The sequence below is a fragment of the Pristiophorus japonicus genome, chromosome 4, assembly GCF_044704955.1.
Source record: "Pristiophorus japonicus isolate sPriJap1 chromosome 4, sPriJap1.hap1, whole genome shotgun sequence".
NCBI classification, from domain to species: Eukaryota; Metazoa; Chordata; class Chondrichthyes; family Pristiophoridae; genus Pristiophorus; species Pristiophorus japonicus.
Window position 1 is genome coordinate 314,273,664 of NC_091980.1, and position 27,771 is coordinate 314,301,434.

Below are 27,771 nucleotides of genomic sequence, written 5' to 3' on the forward strand. Positions count from 1 at the left end.
ACATTCGAGTGAAATCAGGATGCACTTTTCACACAAAGGGTATTCGAAACCTTGACTGATGTCTTCATAAAAGAAGACAAAGTAGTGATATTGGATAGGATAACAAATAGATAGACAGCAGGTGCTAAATAGGCTGTTAACAAGTTACTCGGTCCAGGTGGGATGCATCCTAGGTTGCTGAGGGAAGCTAGGGTGGAGATAGCAGAGGCTCGGACCACAACCTTCCAATCCTCCTTGGATATTGGAGGGGAGCCAGAGGACTGGAGGATTGCAAATGTTACACCTCCTATTCAAAAAGGGAGAGAGGGACAAACCTGACAACTACAGGCCAGAAAGTCTAATGTCAGTGGTGGGGAAATTACTAGCAACCATTGTCAAGGGCAAAATTAATTCTTACTTGGAGAAGCATGGGTTAATACTGGACAGCTAGCATGGATTTTTTTAAGGGAAATCGTGTCTGACTGAGCTGATTAAGTTCTTTGATGAATTATCAGAGCGAGCTGATGAAGATACTATAGTAGGTGTATATATGGACTTTTAAAAGGCATTTGATAACAAATTATTCGGGAAATAGAAGCACATGATATTAAAGGAATGGCGGTAACTTGGGCCCATAATTGGCTAATGGACAGGAGGCAGAAAGTACTGGCGGATGGATGTTTTTCTGACGGGAGAGAAGTATAAATTGCGGATCCCCGGGGTCAGTATTGGAACCACCGCTTCTCTTGTTATATACAAATAACCTCGACGTGGGTATAGAGAGCACAACTTCGAAGTTTGCGGATGATACAAAACTTGGCAACGTAATAAATAGAGAGGAGAATAGTAGCCGACTTCAAGAAGGCCTAGCCCGGCTGGTGAAATGGCACACACGGGACAGATGCAGTTTAGTGACCATTAGTGTCAAGTGATGATTCCAGGGGTGAGGGACTTCAGTTATGTGCAGAGACGGGAGAAATTTAGATTGTTCTCCACAGAGCAGAGAAGGATTGAGTCTTTAAAACATTATGAATGGTTTTGATGGAGTAAATAGGGAGAAACAGTTTCCTCTGGCAAGTGGGTCGACAACCAAAGGTCACAGATTTAAAATCATTAGCAAAAGAACGAGCTAAGAAATGTCTTCGCACAGAGGGTTATGTGATCTGGAACGTACTGCCTGGAAGGGCGGTGGAATCCGATTCCATGGGAACTTTCAAAAGGCAATTGGACATGTACTTGTGGGTTCTGGGGAAAAGCTGGGGGTTGGGGGACTAGATCGGACAGCTCCACCAAAGAGCCAGCACGGGCAGGATGGGCCGATTGGCCTCCTACTGTGCTGACAAATTCTATCATTAACCTCTGACTTCTTCTTCTTTGAAGGAATTGATGACTATGAATTCTCGGAGAGGGGAGACCTGGGGAGAATCCAGAAACGAAAGGAGCAGAAACTGGTCCACCTGGGCCCCACTAACCCCCACCTAATTCTCATGGTCTTACCCCCACACCGGCTAGACGACCAGCAGCAGAGCCACAGAAAGAAGCGGGCGCTGGACACGGCTTATTGCTTCAGGTAAGACAGACTTTCACACCTTCACTCAGGTAGGTCACACACTCACACCTTCACAGGTAGGTCACACTCTCACACCTTCACAGGTAGGTCACACTCTCACACCTTCACAGGTAGGTCACACACTCACACCTTCACAGGTAGGTCACACTCTCACACCTTCACAGGTAGGTCACACTCTCACACCTTCACAGGTAGGTCACACTCTCACACCTTCACAGGTAGGACACACACTCACACCTTCACAGGTAGGTCACACACTCACACCTTCACAGGTAGGTCACACTCTCACACCTTCACAGGTAGGTCACACTCTCACACCTTCACAGGTAGGTCACACTCTCACACCTTCACAGGTAGGTCACACTCTCACACCTTCACAGGTAGGACACACACTTTCACACCTTCACTCAGGTAGGTCACACACTCACACCTTCACAGGTAGGACACACACTCACACCTTCACAGGTAGGTCACACACTCACACCTTCACAGGTAGGTCACACACTCACACCTTCACAGGTAGGTCACACTCTCACACCTTCACAGGTAGGTCACACACTCACACCTTCACAGGTAGGTCACACACTCACACCTTCACAGGTAGAACACACTCACACCTTCACTCAGATAGGACACACACTCACACCTTCACAGGTAGGTCACACACTCACACCTTCACAGGTAGGTCACACACTCACACCTTCACTCAGGTAGGACACACACTCACACCTTCACAGGTAGGTCACACTCTCACACCTTCACAGGTAGGTCACACTCTCACACCTTCACAGGTAGGTCACACACTCACACCTTCACAGGTAGAACACACACTCACACATTCACAGGTAGAACACACTCTCACACCTTCACAGGTAGGTCACACACTCACACCTTCACAGGTAGGACACACACTCACACCTTCACTCAGGTAGGACACACACTCACACCTTCACAGGTAGGACACACACTCACACCTTCACAGGTAGGTCACACACTCACACCTTCACAGGTAGGTCACACTCTCACACCTTCACAGGTAGGACACACACTCACACCTTCACAGGTAGGTCACACACTCATACCTTCACAGGTAGGTCACACTCTCACACCTTCACAGGTAGGACACACACTCACACCTTCACAGGTAGGTCACACTCTCACACCTTCACAGGTAGGTCACACTCTCACACCTTCACAGGTAGGACACACACTCACACCTTCACAGGTAGGTCACACACTCACACCTTCACAGGTAGGTCACACACTCACACCTTCACAGGTAGGTCACACACTCACACCTTCACTCAGGTAGAACCCACACTCACACCTTCACAGGTAGGTCACACACTCACACCTTCACAGGTAGGTCACACACTCACACCTTCACTCAGGTAGAACCCACACTCACACCTTCACAGGTAGGTCACACACTCACACCTTCACAGGTAGGACACACACTCACACCTTCACAGGTAGGTCACACACTCACACCTTCACAAGTACGACACACACTCACACCTTCACAGGTAGGACACACACTCACACCTTCACAGGTAGAACACACACTCACACCTTCACAGGTAGGTCACACTCTCACACCTTCACAGGTAGGTCACACTCTCACACCTTCACAGGTAGGTCACACACTCGCACCTTCACTCAGGTAGAACCCACACTCACACCTTCACAGGTAGGACACACACTCACACCTTCACAGGTAGGACACACACTCACACCTTCACAGGTAGGTCACACACTCACACCTTCACAGGTAGGACACACACTCACACCTTCACAGGTAGGTCACACACTCACACCTTCACAAGTACGACACACACTCACACCTTCACAGGTAGGACACACACTCACACCTTCACAGGTAGGTCACACACTCACACCTTCACAGGTAGAACACACACTCACACCTTCACAGGTAGAACACACACTCACACCTTCACAGGTAGGTCACACTCTCACACCTTCACAGGTAGGTCACACACTCACACCTTCACAGGTAGGTCACACTCTCACACCTTCACAGGTAGGTCACACACTCACACCTTCACAGGTAGGACACACACTCACACCTTCACAGGTAGGTCACACACTCACACCTTCACAGGTAGGTCACACTCTCACACCTTCACAGGTAGGTCACACACTCACACCTTCACAGGTAGGTCACACACTCACACCTTCACAGGTAGGTCACACACTCACACCTTCACAGGTAGGACGGTTACACCGCCATTTTCTGCCACAGCCACCAGTGCCGACTGTCAACATTTATATTGATTGGTTCGAGCCCCACTCCAGGGACCTGAGCACATAATCCAGGCTGACACTCCCAGTGCAGTACTGAGGGAGTGCCACACTGTCGGAGGGTCAGTACTGAGGGAGTGCTGCACTGTCGGAGGGGCAGTACTGAGAGAGCGGCGCACTGTCGGAGGGGCAGTACTGAGAGAGCGGCGCACTGTCGGAGGGGCAGTACTGAGAGAGCAGCGCACTGTCAGAGGGGCAGTACTGAGGGAGCGCCGCACTGTCAGAGGGGCAGTACTGAGGGAGCGCCGCACTGTCAGAGGGGCAGTACTGAGGGAGCGCCACACTGTCAGAGGGGCAGTACTGAGGGAGCGCCACACTGTCAGAGGGGCAGTACTGAGGGAGCGCCACACTGTCAGAGGGGCAGTACTGAGGGAGCGCCACACTGTCGGAGGGGCAGTTCTGAGGGAGCGCCGCACTGTCGGAGGGACAGTACTGAGGGAGTGCTGCACTGTTGGAGGGACAGTACTGAGGGAGTGCCGTACTGTCGGAGGGACAGTACTGAGGGAGCGCCGCACTGTCGGAGGGGCAGTACTGAGGGAGTGCTGCACTGTCGGAGGTGCCGTCTTTCGGATGAGACGGTGAACTGAGGCCCCATCTGCTCTCTCAGGTGGATGTAAAAGATCCCATGACAGATTTGGAAGAGCAGGGGAGCTCTCCCCGGTGTCCTGGCCAATATTTATCCCTCAACCAATATCACTAAAACAGATTATCTGATCATTTGTCTCATTACTGTTTGTGGGAACTTACTGTGCATAAATTAGCTGCTGAATTTCCTAAATTACAACAGCGACCAGACTTCAAAAGTGCTTCATTGGCTGTAAAGCGCTTTGCAACATCCTGAGGGTGAGAACGGCGCTATATAAATGAAAGTCTTTTAACAAGAGACCATAATGCGCGAGATATCACCCACGGTTTGTGGGGCCAATAAACAGCATCAGGGTGTTCAAGGTACAATGCAGAGTGTCAGGGTGGGTTGTGGGGACTGTAACTGGCCACAAGCAGCCAGTGTAAGGGAGTCTGTTCCAAAGGTTTCGAACTTGCTACAGAAAGGCTCCCAGTAATCATCATCATCATCAGAGGCAGCCCCTCGGAATCGAGGAAGACTTGATTCCACTCCTAAAATGAGTTCTCTTGTGACTGAACAGTCCAGTGTAAGAGCCACAGACCCTTCGTCGAGGGAAGGGGTGGGTGGGGCTGGTTTGTCGCGTGCTCCTTCCGTTGCCTGCGCCTGACCTCTGCACGCTCTCGCTGTTGAGATTCGAAGAGCTCAGCGCCCTCCCAGATGCACTTTCTCCACCTCGGGCGGTCTGCGGCCAGGGTCTCCCAGGTGTCAGTGGTGATGTCGCACTTTATCAGGGAGGCTTTGAGGGTGTCCTTATAACGTTTCCGCTTCCCACCTTTGGCTCATTTGCCGTGAAGGAGCTCCACATAAAGCATTTGTTCAGGGAGCCTCGTGTCTGGCATGTGGACTATGTGGCCTGCCCAGCGAAGCTGATCGAGTGTGGTCAGTGCTTCAATACTGGGGATGTTGGCCTGGTCGAGGACACTGATGTTGGTGCACCTGTCCTCCCAGGGGATTTGCAGGATCTTGCGGAGACATCGTTGGTTGATATATCTCCAGCGACTTGAGGTGTCTATTGTACATGGTCCACGCCTCAGATCCATACAGGAGGGCGGGTATTACTGGTTCAGTAAAACGGGTTAATGTCAATACACAGAGCTCGAAGGATAGAACGGGTAGGATCAGTGTCACCTCCAGAACTCGCTGGAGGGCATTTCAAGGAGCGAGTGTGAGGCTGAGTCCAGCCCAACTCACCAGTCAGCCCACCTCACAACACTGCTTGAGAATTCTGCAGAAACCCTCTGTAAACGACCGATCTCACACCAGGAACGAAGTCTGGTGCGGGAAATGGAGAAATATATTGGCACAGTAGGAGTACTGCTTGGACAGTTCTTTGATGACGGGCTAAGTGGCCTCCTCCTGTGCCGTATCATTCTATTGGCTGTCAGTTCCATGCCCAAATCCAGCGGCAGAATGAGGTCATTCACGGGGAGGAGGTTCAGCCAGGCCGCGTGATCGGGAGAGGGGAGAGGGAGGCCCAGGGTGGGGGGAGGCCCATACCATTCTTGTGCGGCATTCCTGCTCCGCCGTGTCCCATCAGGTGAAAACCAGCGGTGAAACCGCTTCCCCCGATGGGGCCTCTCCTGGCCGGGCCTCCTCTTCCCATTGGCTGGTCCGGTAGCGAACCCCCCCGGGGCCTCCCCGCACAGGCCGTGGGTTAAAACAGCTGCCGGGGACTCGATGGCATCGTCACGGTTACAGAAGGACCCAGCCGTCCGCGGCGAGTGCCCTTCGGTGCAGGGCGACAGCGGGCGAGTCCATGGGCACATTTAACTGCCCCACCCGCCCTCGTTCTGCCAAGTGGGCAGTGTTAAAATCACCCCCACTGTTTCTACTCCATCATAACTTGCATTTATATCGCACTTTTAACGTAAACTGATAAAGTGCAACATCCCCACCGACACCTGGGAGTCCCTGGCCAAAGACCGCCCTCAGTGGAGGAAGTGCATCCGGGAGGGCGCTGAGCACCTCGAGTCACGTCGCCGAGAGCGTGCAGAAACCAAGCGCAGGCAGCGGAAGGAGCGTGCGGCAAACCTGTCCCACCCTCCCCTTCCCTCAACCACTGTCTGTCCCACCTGTGACAGAGACTGTGGCTCTCGTATTGGGCTGTTCAGCCACCTAAGGACTCATTCTAGGAGTGGAAGCAAGTCTTCCTCGACTCCGAGGGACTGCCTCTGAGGATGATAACATCGCAAAATGTTCCGAGGTGCTTCACTGGCGCCATATCAGAACAAACCCTGTCGGGATTTCGACACAAGGAGGAGAATGTTAAAATTGAGACTTAAATGGGTCAAAAGACACACTGCCCACATTTGGACCACTCACCGGCTGAACTCAGCCGTCTCTCTCGGTGGTCTCTGGGCGCTCTCCCCTCCGAGCGAGTTTGGTCAGCTCCTCACGCTGGCGGGGAGAGAAGACCCCTGGCGACCATGCGCCGGTGTGCAACGCCCACAAGAGTCCTCCCGCCCCCTCACTCCCCACATTGGCCCGGCTGGCCCTCCGCTCCGGCAACAGCAGAGATGGCCGTGCAGAAGCAGGTCTTCCCGAATCGCTAAGTATGAAGACCTGCTGAAAAACGTCAGTGCACTTGTTTTCTTCTTGTCTTTTCAGGGATTTAGTTGGATGGGGTCCCCTGAAGGATATCTGTTTTTTAAAATTATTTTGAAATGGTTTTATTTTTCCCGGTCCACCGTCCCTCGGCCCGACTCTATCCTTGGCGGTACTTTGCCGAGGATCGCATTGGCTGCTGAGAACGGGAGCTCCCGCCCGCTGCCGCCCACAATCACCGTGCAAGGCCCATTTTTGCCGCCGGACGGTCTTTCCCACATTTCTTTACCAAACTGCCGCCCAAAGCACCCTCAGGATCTCAGCGGTTCCGTCGGATGGAACTTGGGCAAAACTTAGTTTCCACCAAACTCGGGCCCACAAACTTCCACCCACCAATTGACATGGAAGCAAAATTCAAAAAACTGGCTTCACTCACTGCTTTTTCACTGTTGTCAGGAATTACGAAGATAACTGCTGTGTCCGCCCGCTCTACATCGACTTCCGACAGGACCTCGGCTGGAAATGGATCCATGAGCCCAAAGGATACTACGCGAATTTCTGCACTGGCCCCTGCCCGTTCCTACGCAGCTCCGATACCCAGCACAGCACGGTAAGACACGGGGCAGTCAGGCCATTGAGCAATCTGTCAAACTCAGTCCTTCACAACCACCCATTCTTTAATGTCTTTTCACCACTGATGATACCTCCATTAATTGGTATTACCTCCATTGATTGCTGACCTCTGGGAGGGTTGGATGATGAACTTTGCAAGACGGATTTGTGTTGGGATGCGGATGGACTGGGAGAGGGGGAGGGGGCTTGTGGGACTGGGGGAAGGGGATGTGGGACTGGGGGAGGGGGGTGTGGGACCGGGGGAGGGGCATGTGGGACTGGGGGAGGGGCACGTGGGACCGGGGGAGGGGCATGTGGGATTGGGGGATGGGGTGGACTGGGGGAGGGGGATGTGGGACTGGGGAAGGGGGATGTGGGACTGGGGGAGGGGCGTGTTGGGTTGGGCGAGATGGATATCGGGCTGGTTGAGTTCGATGGACAGCTGAATGGGCCGTTTAGCGTTCCTTGGATAAAGAATAAAAGAGCTATAGTGATAGGGGTTCAGTAGTTAGGGGAACAGACGGGCGTTTCCGCGGCCGTAGATGTGACTCCAAGATGGTATGGTGTCTCCCTGGTGCCAGGATCAAGGATGTCACAGAGCAGACGCAGGGCATTCTGAGGTGAGAGGGTAAACAGCCAGAGGTCGTGGTCCATATCGGGACCAATGACATAGGTAGAAAGAGGATGAGGTCCAACAGGTAGAATTTAGGGAGTTAGGAAGGAAATTAAAGGGTAGGACCGCAAAGATAATAATCTCCGGGTTACTAACGGTGCCACGTGCTAATGAGTACAAGAACAGGAGGATAGAGAGGATGAACACGTGGCTGGAGAGTTGGTGTAGGAGGGAGGGCTTTAAGTTCTTGAGGTATTAGGACCGCTTCTGGGGGAGTTGAGACCTGTACAAACCGGACGGGTTGTACCTCAACAGCGCCGGGACCAATATCCTCGTAGAAAGTTTTGCTAGTGCTGTTGGGGAGAGTTTAAACTAGCTTGGCAGGGGAATGGGAACCTGAGAACACATTCAATAGGCCAGGAAGTAAAGCAGATATTGGATAGCAAGAATTTAGAAAGCGAATTGGTAAGTCAGAGGAAACAAGGGTTAGTAAGTAGTAATCAAGGAGTCTTCCTGTGTTAAATGGTATATACTTTAATGCAAGGAGTATAGCGAGTAAGGCGGAGGAGCGAAGAGTACAGGTAGACACTTGGGAATATGATGTTATAGCCATTACAGAGACATGGCTGAAAGAGGGGCAGGTTTGGCAGATCAATATTCCTGGTTACAGGATATTTCGACTAGACAGAGAGGGGGATAAAAAGGGAGCGGGGGGGTCGCGGTATTGATTAAAGAAACTATTACATCGGTGAGGAGGGATGATATGTTAGAGGAATCATCAAATGAGACCATATGGGTCGAATTGAAAAATAAAAAAGGGACGATCACACTGCTGGGCGTGTATTATAGACCCCCCAAAACAGTGGGAGGGAGATAGAGGAGCAAATATGTAGGCAAATTGCTGTGAAGTCCAAAAACCATAGGGCAGTAATAGTAGGGGATTTTAACTATCCAAGTATTGATTGGGACAAATATAGTGTGAAGGGTATAGAGGGTGCGGAATTCTTAAAATGCATTGAAGAGAACTTTTTAGTCAGTATGTAACAAGCCCAACATGGGAGGGGACGGTTCTGGATTTAGTTTTGGGGAATGAAGCTGGGCAGGTGGAAGGGGTATTAGTGGGGGAGCACTTGGGTGCTAGTGATCATAATTCAGTCAGATTCAAGGTAGTTATAGATCAGGACAAAGATAAACTAGGAATAAAAGTCCTAAATTGGGGAAAAGCTAACTTTGCTAAGTTGAGGAGTGATTTGGCCACAGTGGACTGGAAACAGCTACTTGTGGGTAAATCAGTGTCGGAACAGTGGGAGGCATTCCAGGAGGAGATCCGGAGGGCTCAGGCCAAACATGTGCCCTTAAAGAAAAAGGCTGGGAATAACAAATCTAGAGCCCCTGGATGTCTAGGGACTTACAGGGGAGGATAAAGAAAAAAAGGGAAGCTTATGTCATATACCGACGGCTAAATACAGTAGAATCTTGAGAGGAATATAGAAAGTTCAGAGGTGAAATTAAAAAGGATATTAGGAATACTAAGAGAGAGCATGAAACATTCTTGGCCAGTAAAATTAAGGAAAACCCCAAGAAACATAGAAACAAAGAAACATAGAAAATAGGTGCAGGAGTAGGCCATTCGGCCCTTCGAGCCTGCACCACCATTCAATAAGATCATGGCTGAACATTCACTTCAGTACCCCTTTCCTGCTTTCTCTCCGTACCCCTTGATCACTTTAGCCGTAAGGGCCATATCTAACTCCCTCTTGAATATATCCAATGAACTGACATCAACAACTCTCTGCAGCAGGGAATTCCACAGGTTAACAACTCTCTGAGTGAAGAAGTTTCTCCACATCTCAGTCCTAAATGGCCTACCCCGTATCCTAAGACTCTGTCCCCTGGTTCTGGACTTCCCCAACATCGGGAACATTCTTCCTGCATCTAACCTGTTCAGTCCCGTCAGAATCTTCTACGTTTCTATGAGATCCCCTCTCATCCTTCTAAACTCCAGTGTATAAAGTCCCAGTTGATCCAGTCCACATAAGAACATAAGAATTAGGAACAGGAGTAGGCCATCTAGCCCCTCGAGCCTGCTCCGCCATTCAACAAGATCATGGCTGATCTGGCCGTGGACTCAGCTCCACTTACCCACCCGCTCCCCATAACCCTTAATTCCCTTATTGGTTAAAAATCTATCTATCTGTGACTTGAATACATTCAATGAGCTAGCCTCAACTGCTTCCTTGGGCAGAGAATTCCACAGATTCACAACCCTCTGGGAGAAGAAATTCCTTCTCAGCTCACTTTAAATTGGCTCCCCCGTATTTTGAGGCTGTGCCCCCGAGTTCTAGTCTCCCTGACCAGTGGAAACAACCTCTCTGCCTCTATCTTGTCTATCCCTTTCATTATTTTAAATGTTTCTATAAGATCACCCCTCATCCTTCTGAACTGCCAACGAGTAAAGACCCAGTCTACTCAATCTATCATCATAAGGTAACCCCCTCATCTCCGGAATCAGCCTAGTGAATCGTCTCTGTACCCCCTCCAAAGCCAGTATATCCTTCCTTAAGTAAGGTGACCAAAACTGCACGCAGTACTCCAGGTGTGGCCTCACCAATACCCTATACAGTTGCAGCAGTACCTCCCTGCTTTTGTACTCCATCCCTCTCGCAATGAACACTCTCTCGCCTTCCTGATTACCTGCTGCACCTGCAAACTAACTTTTAGGGATTCATGCACAAGGACCCCCAGGTCCCTCTGCACCGCAGCATGTTGTAATTTCTCTCCATTCAAATAATATTCCTTTTTACTGTTTTATTATTCCAGGGTGGATGACCTCACATTTTCCGACATTGTATTCCATCTGCCAAACCTTAGCCCATTCGCTTAACCTATCTAAATCTCTTTGCAGCCTCTCTGTGTCCTCTATACAACCCGCTTTCCCACTAATCTTTGTGTCATCTGCAAATTTTGTTACACTACACTCTGTCCCCTCTTCCAGGTCATCTATGTATATTGTAAACAGTTGTGGTTCCAGCACCGATCCCTGTGGCACACCACTAACCACCGATTTCCAACCTGAAAAGGACCCATTTATCCCGACTCTCTGCTTTCTGTTAGTCAGCCAATTCTCTATCCATGCTAATACATTTCCTCTGACTCCGCGTACCTTTATCTTCTGCAGTAACCTTTTGTGTGGCACCTTATCGAATGCCTTTTGAAAATCTAAATACACCACATCCATCGGTACACCTCTATCCACCATGCTCGTTATATCCTCCAAGAATTCCAGTAAATTAGTTAAACATGATTTCCCCTTCATGAATCCATGCTGCATCTGCTTGATTGCACTATTCCTATCTAGATGTCCTGCTATTTCTTCCTTAATGATAGCTTCAAGCATTTTCCCCACTACAGATGTTAAACTAACCGGCCTATAGTTACCTGTCTTTTGTCTGCCCCCTTTTTCAAACAGAGGCGTTACATTAGCTGTTTTCCAATCCGCTGGTACCTCCCCAGAGTCCAGAGAATTTTGGTAGATTATAACGAATGCATCTGCTATAACTTCCGCCATCTCTTTTAATACCCTGGGATGCATTTCATCCGGACCAGGGGACTTGTCTACCTTGAGTCCAATTAGCCTGTCCAGCACTACCCCCCTAGTGATAGTGATTGTCTCAAGGTCCTCCCTTCCCACATTCCTGTGACCAGCAATTTTTGGCATGGTTTTTGTGTCTTCCACTGTGAAGACCGAAGCAAAATAATTGTTTAAGGTCTCAGCCATTTCCACATTTCCCATTATTAAATCCCCCTTCTCATCTTCTAAGGGACCAACATTTACTTTAGTCACTCTTTTCCGTTTTATATATGTAAAAGCTTTTACTATCTGCTTTTATGTTTTGAGCAAGTTTACTTTCGTAATCTACCTTTCCTTTATTGCTTTCTTAGTCAATCGTTGCTGTCGTTTAAAATTTTCCCAATCTTCTAGTTTCCCACTAACCTTGGCCACCTTATACGCATTGGTTTTTAATTTGATACTCTCCTTTATTTCCTTGGTTATCCACGGCTGGTTATCCCTTCTCTTACCACCCTTCTTTTTCACTGGAATATATTTTTGTTGAGCACTATGAAAGAGCTCCTTAAAAGTCCTCCACTGTTCCTCAATTGTGCCACTGTTTAGTCTGTGTTTCCAGTCTACTTTAGGCAACTCTGCCCTCATCCCACTGTAGTCCCCTTTGTTTAAGCATAGTACGCTCGTTTGAGACACTACTTCCTCACCCTCAATCTGTATTACAAATTCAACCATACTGTGATCACTCATTCCAAGAGGATCTTTTACGAGGAGATCGTTTATTTTTCCTGTCTCATTACACAGGACCAGATCTAAGATAGCTTGCTCCCTTGTAGGTTCTGTAACATACTGTTCTAAGAAACAATCCCGTATGCATTCTATGAATTCCTCCTCCAGGCTACCCCGTGCGATTTGATTTGACCAATCGATATGTAGGTTAAAATCCCCCATGATTACTGCCGTTCCTTTTTCACATGCCTCCATTATTCCCTTGATTATTGCCCGCCCCACCAAGAAGTTATTATTTGGGGGCCTATAAACTACGCCCACCAGTGACTTTTTCCCCTTACTATCTCTAATCTCCACCCACAATGATTCAACATTTTGTTCATTAGAGCCAATATCATCTCTCACAACTGCCCTGATATCATCCTTTATTAACAGAGCTACCCCACCTCCTTTCCCTTCTTGTCTATCTTTCTGAATCGTCAGATACCCCTGTATGTTTAATTCCCAGTCTTGGCCACCCTGCAACCACGTTTCTGTAATGGCCACCAAATCATACCCATTTGTAATGATTTGTGCCGTCAGCTCATTTACTTTATTTCGAATGCTGCGTGCGTTTAGGTAAAGTGTTTTAATACTAGTTTTTAAACCATGATTTTTAGTTTTGACCCCTCCTGCAGCCCCTTTATATTCATACATATTGTCCCTTCCTATCACCTTGTGGTTTACACTTACCCCAGTGCTATTCTGCTCTGTTGCCTCCTGCCTTTTGCATTTTCTTGGGGTCCTGTTCTTCTGAGCTTTCACCCACTCTAACTAGCTCAGAGCCCTCTCCTGGGTTCCGAATACTCCTCGCATTGAAGCACCGAGCTTTGAGGCTTGCCTTTTTATTATACTTTGACCCTTTAGAATTTTGCTGTACAGTGGCCCTTTTTGTTTTTTGCCTTGGGTTTCTCTGCCCTCCACTTTTACTCATCTCCTTTCTGTCTTTTGCTTTTGTCTCCATTTTGTTTCCCTCTGTCTCCCAGCATTGGTTCCCATCCCCCTGCCATATTAGTTTAACTCCTCCCCAACAGCACTAGCAAACATTCCCCCTCGGACATTGGTTCCGGTCCTGCCTAGGTGCAGACCGTCCGGTTTGTACTGGTCCCACCTCCCCCAGAACCTGTTCCAATGCCCCAGGAATTTGAATCCCTCCCTGCTGCACCACTGCTCAAGCCACGTATTCATCTGAGCTATCCTGCGATTCCTACTCTGACTAGCTCATGGCACTGGTAGCAATCCTGAGATTACTACTTTTGAGGTCCTACGTTTTAATTTAGCTCCTAGCTCCTTCTCTCCTCATATGTCAGTCCCGCCATCCCGGGAATCAGTCTGGTGAACCTTCGCTGCACTCCCTCAATAGCAAGAACGTCCTTCCTCAGATTAGGAGACCAAAACTGAACACAATATTCCAGGTGAGGCCTCACCAAGGCCCTGTACAATTGCAGTAAGACCTCCCTGCTCTTGTACTCAAATCCCCTAGCTATGAAGGCCAACATACCATTTGCCTTTTTCACCGCCTGCTGTACCTGCCTGCCAACTTTCAATGACTGATGTACCATGACACCCAGGTCTCGTTGCACCTCCCCTTTTCCTAATCTGCCGCCATTCAGATAATATTCTGCGTTTGTGTTTTTGCCACCTAAGTGGATAACCTCACATTTATCCACATTATACTGTATCTGCCATGCATTTGCCCACTCACCTAACCTGTCCAAATCACCCTGCAGCCTCTTAGCATCCTCCTCACAGCTCACACTGCCATCCAGTTTCGTGTCATCTGCAAACTTGGAGATATTACACTCAACTCTTTCATCCAAATCATTAATGTATATTGTAAAGAGCTGGGGTCAGGCTAACCGGTCTATAGTTACTCATTTTCTCTCTCCCTCCTTTTTAAAAAAGTGGTGTTATATTAACTACCCTCCAGTCCATAGGAACTGATCCAGAGTCGATAGACTGTTGGAAAATGATCACCAATGCATCCACTATTTCTAGTGCCACTTCCTTAAGTACTCTGAGATGCAGAAAATCAGGCCCCAGGGATTTATCGGCCTTCAATCCCATCAATTTCCCCAACACAATTTCCCGCCTAATAAGGATATCCTTCAGTTCCTCCTTCTCACTAGACCCTCGGTCCCCTAGTATTTCCGGAAGGTTATTTGTGTCTTCCTTCGCAAAGACAGAACCAAAGTATTTGTTCTATTGGTCTGCCATTTCTTTGTTCCCCATTATAAATTCACCTGAATCTGACTGCAAGGGACCTACGTTTGTCTTCACTAATCTTTTTCTCTTCACATATCTATAGAAGCTTTTGCAGTCAGTTTTTATGTTCCCGGCAAGCTTTCTCTCGTATTCTATTTTCCCCCTCCTAATTAAACCCTTTGTCCTCCTCTGCTGAATTCTAAATGTTCTATAAATATATTAAGAGCAAGAGGGTAACTAAAGAAAGGGTAGGGCGTATTCGAGACCATGAGGGTAATCTTTGTGTGGAGGCGGAAGATGTGGGTAGGGTTCTTAACGAATACTTTGCATCTGTTTTCACAAAGGAACGGGGTAATGCAGATACTGCTATCGAGGAGGAGTGTGATATTCTGGATGAAATGAATATAGTGAGAGAGGAAGTATTAAGGGGTTTAGCAGCTTTGAAAGTAGCTAAGTCCCCAGGCCCGGATGAAATGCATCCCAGGCTGTTGAGAGAAGTAAAAGAGGAAATAGCAGAGGCCTTGACCATCATTTTCCAGTCCTCTTTGGATCTGGGCATGGTACCGGAGGATTAGAGGACTCCTAATGTAGTACCCTTGTTTAAGAAGGGAGAAAGGGATAGGCCGAGTAATTACAGGCCTGTCAGACTAACCTCAGTGGTGGGGAAATTATTGGAAAAAATCCTGAAAGACAGGATAAATCTACATTTGCAAAGGCAAGGATTAATTGGGGACAGTCAGCACGGATTTGTTAAGGGAAGATCGTGTTTGACTAACCTGATTGAATTTTTTGAAGAGGTAACCAAGAGGGCCGATGAGGGCAGTGCGTACGAAGTAATATATATGGACTTTAGCAAAGCTTTTGATAAAGTCCAACGTGGTAGACTGGTCATGAAGGTTAAAGCCCATGGGATCCTGGGCAAAGTGCAAGTTTGATCCAAAATTGGTTTGGAGGTAGGAAGCAAAGGGTAATGGTTGTAGGATGTTTTTGTGACTGGAAGGATGTTTCCAGTGGGGGTTCGCAGGGCTCAGTACTGGGTCCCTTGCGTTTTGTGGTATACATCAATGATCTAGATTTGAATATAGGGAGTATGATTTAGAAGTTTGCAGACAACACTAAAATTGGCTGTGTGGTTGATAATGAAGAGGAAAGTCATGGGCTGCAGGAGGATATCAATCTATTGGTCAGGTGGGCAGAGCAGTGGCAAATGGAATTTAATTCGGTGTGTGAGGTAATGCACTTTGGGAGGGCTAATAAGGAAAGGGTATACACATTAAATGGTAGGCCACTTAGAAATGTAGATAAACAAAGGGATCTTGGAGTGCTTATCCACAGATCCTTGAAAGTAGCAGGCCGGGTGGTTAAGAAGGCATATGGAATACTTGCCTTTATTGGCCAAGGCATAGAATACAAGAGCAGGGAGGTTATGCTTAAATTGTATAATACTTTGGTTAGGTCACAGCTGGAGCACTGCATGCAGTTCTGGTCGCCGTACTATAGGAAGGACGTGATTGCACTGGAGGGGGTGCAGAGGAGATTTACTAGGATGCTGCCTGGAATGGAGAATCTTAGCTGTGAGAACAGATTGGATAGGCTGGGTTTGTTCTCATTGGAACAGAGGAGGCTGAGAGGAGACCTCATTGAGGTGTATAAAATTTTGAGGGGCCTGGATATAGTGGATAGCAAGGGACTATTTCCATTGGTGGAGGGGTCAATTACAAGGGGGCATAGTTTTAAGGTGGTTGGTGGAAGGTTCAGAGGGGATTTGGAGGGGGGGCTTCTTTACGGAAGGTTGTGGGGATCAGGAACTCACTGCCTGAAGGGTGGTGGATGCAGAAACCCTTAAAGGTGCTTGGATGGGCACTTAAAGTGCAGTAACCTGCAGGATTACAGACCTAGAGCTGGTAATTGGGATTAGACTGGATGACCTTTTGTTGGATAGCGCAGATATAATGGTAAGTACTGCAGGGAATAGAATACGGCCAGTGATCTCCTGGACTAGTTTCGATCAGCTGGATGGGTCGGAGAGGAATATTCCCAGATTTTTTCTCCCTAAATTGGCCTGGGTTTTTATCTGGTTTTTGCCTCTCCCAGGAGATCACATGGCTCCGGTTGGGGTGGAGTGTAGAATGTTTCAGTGTAAGGAGTGTCACAGTTGTGTGAGGCGGACTGGTTGGGCCGGGTGCTCTTTGCTTTTCCGCCATTGTTCATTGTTTGTGGATTTATATGTAACCTTCAGGGCTGCTGACCGAGGGCCGTGCGGCTCTTTGTCGGCCGGTGCGGACACGATGGGCCGAAATGGCCTCCTTCTGCGCTGTAAATTTCTACGTTTCTATTTCTTATTGTTTATTTTCCATTGCAGGTGCTGGGACTGTACAACACGTTAAATCCAGAGGCCTCAGCCACTCCGTGCTGTGCCCCTCAGGACCTCGAGCCTCTGACCATCCTGTACTATGTCGGTCGAACCCCCAAGGTGGAACAACTTTCCAACATGATTGTCAAGTCCTGTAAATGTAGTTGAGACTCCTTCTGTGTGTATGTGTGTGTGAGAGGTGCGTGTGTAAGTGAGGTACGCATTTGTATGAGGTTTGTATGTGTCTGCACGAAATACATGTGTGATGTATGTGTGCTTACGTGTGTGAGGTATGCATTTGTTGTGTGTGCGGTCCATGTGTGTGTGCGAGATACGTGTATGTGTGCGGGATACGTGTGTGTGCGAGGTGTGTGTGTGTGCGCGAGGTGTGTGTGCGCGAGGTGTGTGTGCGCGAGGTGTGTGTGCGCGAGGTGTGTGTGCGCGAGGTGTGTGTGCGCGAGGTGTGTGTGCGCGAGATGTGTGTGTGCGCGAGATGTGTGTGTGCGCGAGATGTGTGTGTGCGCGAGATGTGTGTGTGCGCGAGATGTGTGTGTGCGCGAGATGTGTGTGTGCGCGAGATGTGTGTGTGCGCGAGATGTGTGTGTGCGCGAGATGTGTGTGTGCGCGAGATGTGTGTGTGCGCGAGATGTGTGTGTGCGCGAGATGTGTGTGTGCGCGAGATGTGTGTGTGCGCGAGATGTGTGTGTGCGCGAGATGTGTGTGTGCGCGAGATGTGTGTGTGCGCGAGATGTGTGTGTGCGCGAGATGTGTGTGTGCGCGAGATGTGTGTGTGCGCGAGATGTGTGTGTGCGCGAGATGTGTGTGTGCGCGAGATGTGTGTGTGCGCGAGATGTGTGTGTGCGCGAGATGTGTGTGTGCGCGAGATGTGTGTGTGCGCGAGATGTGTGTGTGCGCGAGGTGTGTGTGTGCGAGGTGTGTGTGTGTGTGAGGTGTGTGTGTGTGTGAGGTGTGTGTGTGTGCGCGAATGCGTGTGTGTGTGTGCGAGATACGTGTGTGTACGAGATACATGTGTGTGTGTGAGATACATGTGTGTGTGTGAGATACGTGTGTGTGAGATGTGTGTGTGTGAGATACGTGTGTGTGTGTGTGTGAGATACGTGTGTGTGTGTGTGTGAGATACGTGTGTGTGTGTGTGTGTGAGATACGTGTGTGTGTGTGTGTGTGAGATACGTGTGTGTGTGTGTGTGTGAGATACGTGTGTGTGTGTGTGTGTGAGATACGTGTGTGTGTGTGTGTGTGAGATACGTGTGTGTGTGAGATACGCGTGTGTGTGTGTGTGAGATATGTGTGTGTGTGAGATACGTGTGTGTGTGTGTGTGTGTGTGTGAGAGATACGTGTGTGTGTGTGTGTGTGAGATACGTGTGTGTGTGTGTGTGTGTGTGTGAGATACGTGTGTGTGTGTGTGTGTGAGATACGTGTGTGTGTGTGTGAGATATGTGTGTGTGTGTGTGTGTGTGAGATACGCGTGTGTGTGTGAGATACGCGTGTGTGTGTGTGAGATACGCGTGTGTGTGTGTGTGTGAGATACGTGTGTGTGTGTGTGTGTGTGTGTGAGATACGTGTGTGTGTGTGTGTGAGATACGTGTGTGTGTGTGTGTGTGTGTGTGTGAGATACGTGTGTGTGTGTGTGTGTGAGATACGCGTGTGTGTGTGTGTGTGTGTGAGATACGTGTGTGTGTGTGTGTGTGAGATACGTGTGTGTGAAGAGTAGGCCTTGACACCCAATCAGCAGGCTGAGCTGGACCTGTGGTTGGTGCTCAGTGCCTGGCGATAATCCCCAGCCTCACGGAACAGACCGGCAAGGGGAGAGTTACAACAATTTGCAAAAACAAAGGAGGAAGAAAATTTTTTTAAACTCAAAATATGAAAAAAAAAGCCAAAAAAAAATCAATGAACTTGTAAAGTGCGGAGTGCAGCGGATTTAAACGTTGGTCCTCGAGACTCTGTTCATGGTTCTGGGGCTAACTGTCCTTAGAAACACAGAAACAGAGAAACATAGAAAGGACGTATTGACTGTAAACACACGGAACCCAGGTGGTGAGGATGAAGACAATTCTTGGCACGAGGGACAAGGCCAGTGGATATGCAGAATTCTAAGCGAATTCAAATTACTTTAATTTTAATTTCTTTTTGCGCTGTGCGCAGTGTCGGGAACGGGAGGAGGGCGGGGGCGGTGAGGGAGTCATATTTTAAATCTCCTGAACAGAATCTTGGTCAGCAAGCAGCCAATCAAAGCTCATTTTCCTGCTGAAAGATTTGAATGTATCACTGCATCCATCAGTAGGAATACTCGTGGCTTCATGAGCAGCCAATGAGGCTTCGGCACTGAGCGAGATGGAAGTTATACTGACAGAAACAGCCACAACACCCTGATGCCTCTGGGCTCCCAGGAATTTCAGTCTACTGCACACTCCACCATCAAAGACTCAATGTGTGAGAAGATAGCGGGTGACACACAACTAGAAAGGAGCTGCTCGCCAGTGGTGGAACGTTACCGTGAGATTATTCCAGAACTTGCTGGAACATTCTGTTTTAAAACTAACTTTACTTCCAGGAAAGAGTTGCCATTGATCATCCCCGAACACTGCCAGGGCTGTCACCAGTCAATCACTTCTTCAAACACCTTCACTTCCCGTCAAGCACTTGATAAACGTCGGTATTCTAATTTTGGGGTTTCATTTACAACCTGTAATTTATAGAGTTGGTACAAAGTTGCTAAATGTACAAAGGGTGTATACTGGAGTCGAAGGGCCCACAATAAACACATCTAGAGAAGGTAACGCTGTGAGCAAAGACCATCACTCATAAACACTTAGATGTGGAGTCCCTCCATTAATGATAGACAATTATTTACCTGTGACAGTTTCTTGTGGTAATAGCTGTCAGTGTTGGACTGTGAGCGACTGTATCCATTAATGGACCTACTGTGTCTGTGGTCAGTATCTCTGTGTGACTCTATCTGTGGGTCAGTATCTCTGTGTGATTGTGTCTGTGGGTCAGTATTTCTGTGTGACAGTGTCTGTGGGTCAGTATCTCTGTGTGATTGTGTCTGTGGGTCAGTATCTCTGTGTGATTGTGTCTGTGGGTCAGTATCTCTGTGTGATTGTGTCTGTGGGTCAGTATCTCTGTGTGATGGTGTCTGTGGGTCAGTATCTCTGTGTGACGGTGTCTGTGGGTCAGTATCTCTGTGTGATTGTGTCTGTGGGTCAGTATCTCTGTGTGATGGTGTCTGTGGGTCAGTATCTCTGTGTGATTGTGTCTGTGGGTCAGTATCTCTGTGTGACAGTGTCTGTGGGTCAGTATCTCTGTGTGATGATGTCTGTGGGTCAGTATCTCTGTGTGACGGTGTCTGTGGGTCAGTATCTCTGTGTGACGGTGTCTGTGGGTCAGTATCTCTGTGACGGTGTCTGTGGGTCAGTATCTCTGTGTGATGGTGTCTGTGGGTCAGTATCACTGTGTGACGGTGTCTGTGGGTCAGTATCTCTGTGTGACGGTGTCTGTGGGTCAGTATCACTGTGTGACGGTGTCTGTGGGTCAGTATCTCTGTGTGACGGTGTCTGTGGGTCAGTATCTCTGTGTGACGGTGTCTGTGGGTCAGTATCTCTGTGTGATTGTGTCTGTGGGTCAGTATCTCTGTGTGATGGTGTCTGTGGGTCAGTATCTCTGTGTGACGGTGTCTGTGGGTCAGTATCTCTGTGTGATGGTGTCTGTGGGTCAGTATCTCTGTGTGATTGTGTCTGTGGGTCAGTATCACTGTGTGATGGTGTCTGTGGGTCAGTATCTCTGTGTGATTGTGTCTGTGGGTCAGTATCTCTGTGTGATGGTGTCTGTGGGTCAGTATCTCTGTGTGACGGTGTCTGTGGGTCAGTATCTCTGTGTGATGGTGTCTGTGGGTCAGTATCTCTGTGTGACGGTGTCTGTGGGTCAGTATCTCTGTGTGATGGTGTCTGTGGGTCAGTATCACTGTGTGACGGTGTCTGTGGGTCAGTATCTCTGTGTGACGGTGTCTGTGGGTCAGTATCACTGTGTGACGGTGTCTGTGGGTCAGTATCTCTGTGTGACGGTGTCTGTGGGTCAGTATCTCTGTGTGACGGTGTCTGTGGGTCAGTATCTCTGTGTGATTGTGTCTGTGGGTCAGTATCTCTGTGTGACGGTGTCTGTGGGTCAGTATCTCTGTGTGACGGTGTCTGTGGGTCAGTATCTCTGTGTGATTGTGTCTGTGGGTCAGTATCACTGTGTGATGGTGTCTGTGGGTCAGTATCTCTGTGTGATTGTGTCTGTGGGTCAGTATCTCTGTGTGATGGTGTCTGTGGGTCAGTATCTCTGTGTGACGGTGTCTGTGGGTCAGTATCTCTGTGTGATGGTGTCTGTGGGTCAGTATCTCTGTGTGATTGTGTCTGTGGGTCAGTATCACTGTGTGACGGTGTCTGTGGGTCAGTATCTCTGTGTGATGGTGTCTGTGGGTCAGTATCTCTGTGTGATTGTGTCTGTGGGTCAGTATCTCTGTGTGATTGTGTCTGTGGGTCAGTATCACTGTGTGTTGGTGTCTTTGGGTCAGTATCTCTGTGTGATTGTGTCTGTGGGTCAGTATCTCTCGGTGACGTTGTCTGTGGGTCAGTATCTCTGTGTGACCATGTCTGTGGGTCAGTATCACTGTGTGATGGTGTCTGTGGGTCAGTATCTCTGTGTGATTGTGTCTGTGGGTCAGTATCTCTGTGTGACGGTGTCTGTGGGTCAATATTTCTGTGTGACGGTGTCTGTGGTTCAATATCTCTGTGTGACGGTGTCTGTGGGTCAATATCTCTGTGTGACGGTGTCTGTGGGTCAGTATCTCTGTGTGACGGTGTCTGTGGGTCAATATCTCTGTGTGACCATGTCTGTGGGTCAGTATCACTGTGTGACGGTGTCTGTGGGTCAATATCTCTGTGTGACGGTGTCTGTGGGTCAGTATCTCTGTGTGACGGTGTCTGTGGGTCAGTATCTCTGTGTGATGGTGTCTGTGGGTCAGTATCTCTGTGTGATTGTGTCTGTGGGTCAGTATCTCTGTGTGACGGTGTCTGTGGGTCAGTATCTCTGTGTGACGGTGTCTGTGGGTCAGTATCTCTGTGTGATGGTGTCTGTGGGTCAGTATCTCTGTGTGATGGTGTCTGTGGGTCAGTATCTCTGTGTCACGGTGTGTGTGGGTCAGTATCTCTGTGTGATTGTGTCTGATGTGGGTCAGTATCTCTGTGTGACGGTGTCTGTGGGCCACTATCTCTGTGTCACGGTGTGTGTGGGTCAGTATCTCTGTGTCATGGAGTCTGTGGGTCAGTATGACTGTGTGTTGGTGTCTGTGGGTCAGTATCTCTGTGTGATGGTGTCCGTGGGTCAATATCTCTGTGTGATTATGTCTGTGGGTCAGTATCACTGTGTGATTGTGTCTGTGGGTCAGTATCTCTCTTTGTGATGGTGTCTGTGGGTCAGTATCACTGTGTGATTGTGTCTGTGGGTCAGTATCTCTCAGTGACGTTGTCTGTGGGTCAGTATCTCTGTGTGACCATGTCTGTGGGTCAGTATCACTGTGTGACCATGTCTGTGGGTCAGTATCACTGTGTGACCATGTCTGTGGGTCAGTATCACTGTGTGATGGTGTCTGTGGGTCAGTATCTCTCGGTCACGGTGTCTGTGGGTCAATATCTCTGAGATTGTGTCTGTGGGTCAGTATCACTGTGTAATTGTGTCTGTGGGTCAGTAGCTCTGTGTGATTGTGTCTGTGGGTCAGTATCTCTGTGAGATTGTGTCTGTGGGTCAGTATCTCTCGGTCACGGTGTCTGTGGGTCAATATCTCTGAGATTGTGTCTGTGGGTCAGTATCACTGTGTAATTGTGTCTGTGGGTCAGTAACTCTGTGTGTTTGTGTCTGTGGGTCAGTATCTCTGTGAGATTGTGTCTGTGGGTCAGTATCTCTGTGAGATTGTGTCTGTGGGTCAGTATCTCTGTGTGATTGTGTCTGTGGGTCAGTATCTCTGTGTGATTGTGTCTGTGGGTCAGTATCTCTGTGTGATGGTGTCTGTGGGTCAGTATCTCTGTGTGATGGTGTCTGTGGGTCAGTATCTCTGTGTGATTGTGTCTGTGGGTCAGTATCTCTGTGAGATTGTGTCTGTGGGTCAGTATCTCTGTGAGATTGTGTCTGTGGGTCAGTATCTCTGTGTGATTGTGTCTGTGGGTCAGTATCTCTGTGTGATTGTGTCTGTGGGTCAGTATCTCTGTGTGATGGTGTCTGTGGGTCAGTATCTCTGTGTGATGGTGTCTGTGGGTCAGTATCTCTGTGTGATTGTGTCTGTGGGTCAGTATCTCTGTGAGATTGTGTCTGTGGGTCAGTATCACTGTGTGACCGTGTCTGTGGGTCAGTATCTCTGTGTGATGGTGTCTGTGGGTCAGTATCTCTGTGTGATTGTGTCTGTGGGTCAGTATCTCTGTGAGATTGTGTCTGTGGGTCAGTATCACTGTGTGACCATGTCTGTGGGTCAGTATCTCTGTGTGATGGTGTCTGTGGGTCAGTAGCTCTGTGTGATTGTGTCTGTGGGTCAGTATCTCTCGGTGATGATATCTCACTGTTGGTGGTGATGGTGTCCATGGATTGGTGTCTATCGTTGATGGTTTGGTAATATTATGCGACCAATAGGGACCCTTGCCCGCTGCCAGCACTTGTCAGAAATTGAAGTGTGCACAAGTTTGGATTTCTGAGCGTTTAAAATAATACCTGTGCAGCACTGGCCTGAATTCCTCACATTAAACTTGGCAGAAAAGGCTCTCGCTGGCAGGTCGGACTGTGACTGGTCTAGGTCACCTTCTCCTTAATGACCAGCTGTAATATTGCACAGATAGAAAGGGCTGCTGCCTCTGTCTTACATTGATATTTGCACTGTGGTAAATCTTCATTAAAGGGATATTCCAGGTATATTTAATTTATAATTCCCATTTTTTAATTTATTGACTGGACATTTTAGCTCTCAAAGCGTTTCCCAAGCCCCAAGATCTCCTCGCCGCTCCCACGCTCCCTAATCCCCTGAGATACCTGCTCAATGCTCCCCACTCTCCCATCATATCATAGCACAGCACGGAGGAAGGACATTCGGCCCATCGAGCCTGTGCCGATTATCAGCTAGCCCTATCCCTCTCTCCTCTCCCCGCAGCCCTGTAAAAACATTTTCTTCAGGTACTTATCCAATTCCCTTTTGAAAGCCACGAGTGAGTCTGCCTGCACCACCCTTTCAGGCCGTGCATTACAGATCCTAACCACTCGCTGCGTAAAAACGTTTTTTCTTATATCGCCTTTGGTTCATTTGCCAATCTGTGTCCTCTGGTTCTCGACCCATCTGCCAATAGCAAGTTTCTCTCTACCTACTCTGTCCAGACTCTCTCAACCTTCTCTGCTCCAAGGAGAACAACCCCAGCTTCTCCAGTCTATCCACGTAACTGAAGTCCCTCATCCCTGGAACCATTCTCGTAAATCTTTTCTGCTCTCTCTCTAAGGCCTTCACATCCTTCCTACAGAGCGGTGCCCAGAATTGGACACAATACTCCAGTTAGGGCTGAACCAGTGTTTTATACAGGTCCATCACAATTTTGTACTCTATGCTTCTATTTATGAAACCCAGATCCCGTAAGCCTTTTTAACTGCTTTCTCAACCTGCCCTGCCTCCTTCAAGAGTAGTGTGTGTGTCAGTGCCCCCTGTACATGTACAGTACACAGGGGAAAGGGAACGATTCACTCCCTGGTACTGTACACCCCGTGTGTGTGTCAGTGCCCCCTGTACATGTACAGTACACGGGGGAAAGGGAACGATTCACTCCCGTCTGGTATTGTTCGGCCGTGTGTATCTAATGTTGTACCTGGGTATGAGTTAGCTGTCATGTACAGACAAGGTTTGCCAGGAATTTGGATAGACGTGTAAAGCCTGGATAAACGTGCACAGACTTTCTGCCGATCTTGCGCCGATGATACACTGTCTGATTGGGAGGGTCGCGAGGAAATTTCCCACTGGAGCAGTGTAAGTGGCAGCACTTGGCTTGTATCGGGTGTGTACACAGCCCAACTTATGTACAGTACGGGGTGTATGCGTGTACTGAACCCGATCTCAGGCCCACCAGTTGAAATGTCCTGCACTGCACTATCCCATTGCACAACCCAGATCAGCAGTTTTCAGCGTGGTTCCTGATATTACCCAGAATTTGCTGTGATTGGGGAGGGTGGTATTGCAGGATAATACCAGCGCTGCTCAAGGTCTAACACTTACCGTCATAGATGAAAGGACTTTCATTTACATGGCGCCTTTCATGACCCCCAAAGTGCTTTACAGCCAATGAAGTACTTTTTTGAAGAGTAGTCACTGTTGTAATGCAGGAAATGCAGCAGCCAATTTGCGCACAGCAAGCTCCCACAAGCAGCAATGAAATAAATGATGAGAACATCTGCTTTAGTGATGTTGGTTGAGGGCTAAATATGGACCCAGGGCACGGGAGAGAACTCCCCTCTTCGAAAATACTGCCGTGGGATCTTTTCCTGTCCACCTGAGAGGGCAGACAGGGCCTCGGTTTGGTATCTCTTCTGAAAGAGGGCACCTCCGACAGTGCAGCACACTTTACAAAAGTAAATGACTGGCTCATGATTCAAACATGAAAGAGACCCATTGAGGGAAAGTTTGAAGGTCTGTAGCCTCACTGAGTGAGATACCCATCGAACGCCCATTAAAGGGCTGGTAGATTAAAACGGCGATGGTCCTCATACTGGGATATTCTCTGGGTTAGATTGTCGAGCATCTGTGAGTGAAGAGGCAAGTTTCAGGTGCAAAGTTGGTCTATGTCGTCTCATACAACATCAGGTAGGGTTATTGGTACCTTATCACACCCTCAAGACCTTGGTGTGTGTCACATCAATGAATCACGTTGGAAGTGCAGTCACTGTCAGAGACAAACATGGCCGCCAATGCATGCACAGCAAGATCCCACAAACAGCAGCAAGGCGAATGACCACTTGATTTGAGGGTACGAATGCTGGCTGGAACGCTCCCTGGGAGAACTCTCTGCTCTTCCACTTACGCCCCAGGATCCTGAGCTGGAGACAGGGCCTCACCTGAAAGAAAGCACCTGTAACAATGCCGCACTCTCTCGTGGTCAAGTCCTGGGGTGGGCCTTGAACCCACGACCACCTGATTCAGAGGGGGCAGCGCTACCAACTGAGCCAAGCAAACAAGTTTTTTTAAAAAAAGGAAATGCATTAAATTAATTCTAAAATTAAAAATATCGTGAGAGGTTTGGGTGAGGTATATTATTAGCAATTAACAATGCCTAATAATTATCAATTAGAGATAATGGTAAGTCAATCAAGTCCCTGCATTTGGTAAACTCACCGAGGAACAAGGAGATTTTTTAAATGTATTCATTCTCGGGATGTGGGCATCGCTGGCCAGGCCGGCATTTATTGCCCATCCCTAATTGCCCCTTGAGAAGGTGGTGGTGAGCCGCCTTCTTGAACCGCTGCAGTCCGTGTGGTGAAGATGCTCCCACAGTGCTGTTAGGGAGGGAGTTCCAGGATTGTGACCCAGCGACGATGAAGGAACGGCCGATATATTTCCCAGTCAGGATGGTGTGTGACTGGGAGGGGAACGTGGAGGTGGTGGTGTTCCCATGCGCCTGCTGCCCTTGTCCTTCTAGGCGGTAGAGGTCGCGGGTTTGGGAGGTGCTGCTGAAGAAGCCTTGGCGAGTTGCTGCAGTGCATCTTGTAGATGGTACACACTGCAGCCAGGGGGCGCCGGTGGTGGAGGTTTGGGTAGTGGTTGCGATGTCCTGATAACTTCTCACATGTTTAGTTTAGTTTCACTGGACGATAGCAAAATGAGCCGTATGGGTGAGCGATATTGGTGATGGTTTGGGGATGGGAGAGGGGATTTACCAATGGTGCATTTCTGTGGATGATTAACTGTTCTCGGTAAATGTACATGTATAAATGGGAATAAAAGAACACATCTGTACAGTTTATCTGAATTGACGACTGCTTCGCAGTGAATTGAGAAACCTCACCTTTTTAATCTGACTATTTGTGTGACAATGTAGGACAGGGCTCCTGATTGGCCTACAGCCTGTCACTCAGCTGTGAGCAGTTCCATGGAAGGTTGCACATACGGCCTGATAATTTATTTTTAGTATTTTTTTCCATTAATGAATAAACTTTTTTTTTTAAAATGTTTGTAAAAAAAAAAAACAGGTTTGTTGTATGTGAACTAGCTGTGAATAAAGTGTAACTTGGATTAATTTTCAACCTGCATCCTTTGGCTCACTTGATTTAAAAGGGACAAAATGGTTTACAGGGAGACACTGCCAAAGTTAGACTGAAGGCAAGTCAGAGAGGGGAGAGGAACCTTTCAGCAGAATGAGTGTCGGGCTGCGGGATAATTTAGCACGGAGGACTTGGATCAAGGGACAATTACAGGTGTTGAGCAAGACTTCACAAGAAAGAAAAAAGGACTTACTTTTATACAGCATGTTTCACCACCTTGGAATGTCCCAAAACACTTTACAGCAGGTGATGTTCTTTTGGAGTGTAGTCAGTGTT

At 48.5% G+C, this 27,771-nt stretch overlaps 1 protein-coding gene across 1 annotated transcript in view; it reads left to right on the forward strand.

Annotated features, from left to right (window-relative positions):
* The window catches only part of tgfb3 (transforming growth factor, beta 3), a 114,332-nt gene extending 96,699 nt beyond the window's left edge, over positions 1–17,633 (forward strand). The window contains exons 5-7 of the mRNA XM_070879706.1: positions 1,360–1,549; positions 7,497–7,650; positions 17,166–17,633. Of these exons, the coding sequence (XP_070735807.1) occupies positions 1,360–1,549; positions 7,497–7,650; positions 17,166–17,324 (503 nt within the window). The 3' untranslated portion in view covers positions 17,325–17,633. The remainder of the gene's footprint in view (positions 1–1,359; positions 1,550–7,496; positions 7,651–17,165) is intronic.
* The last annotated feature ends 10,138 nt before the right edge of the window (positions 17,634–27,771 follow it).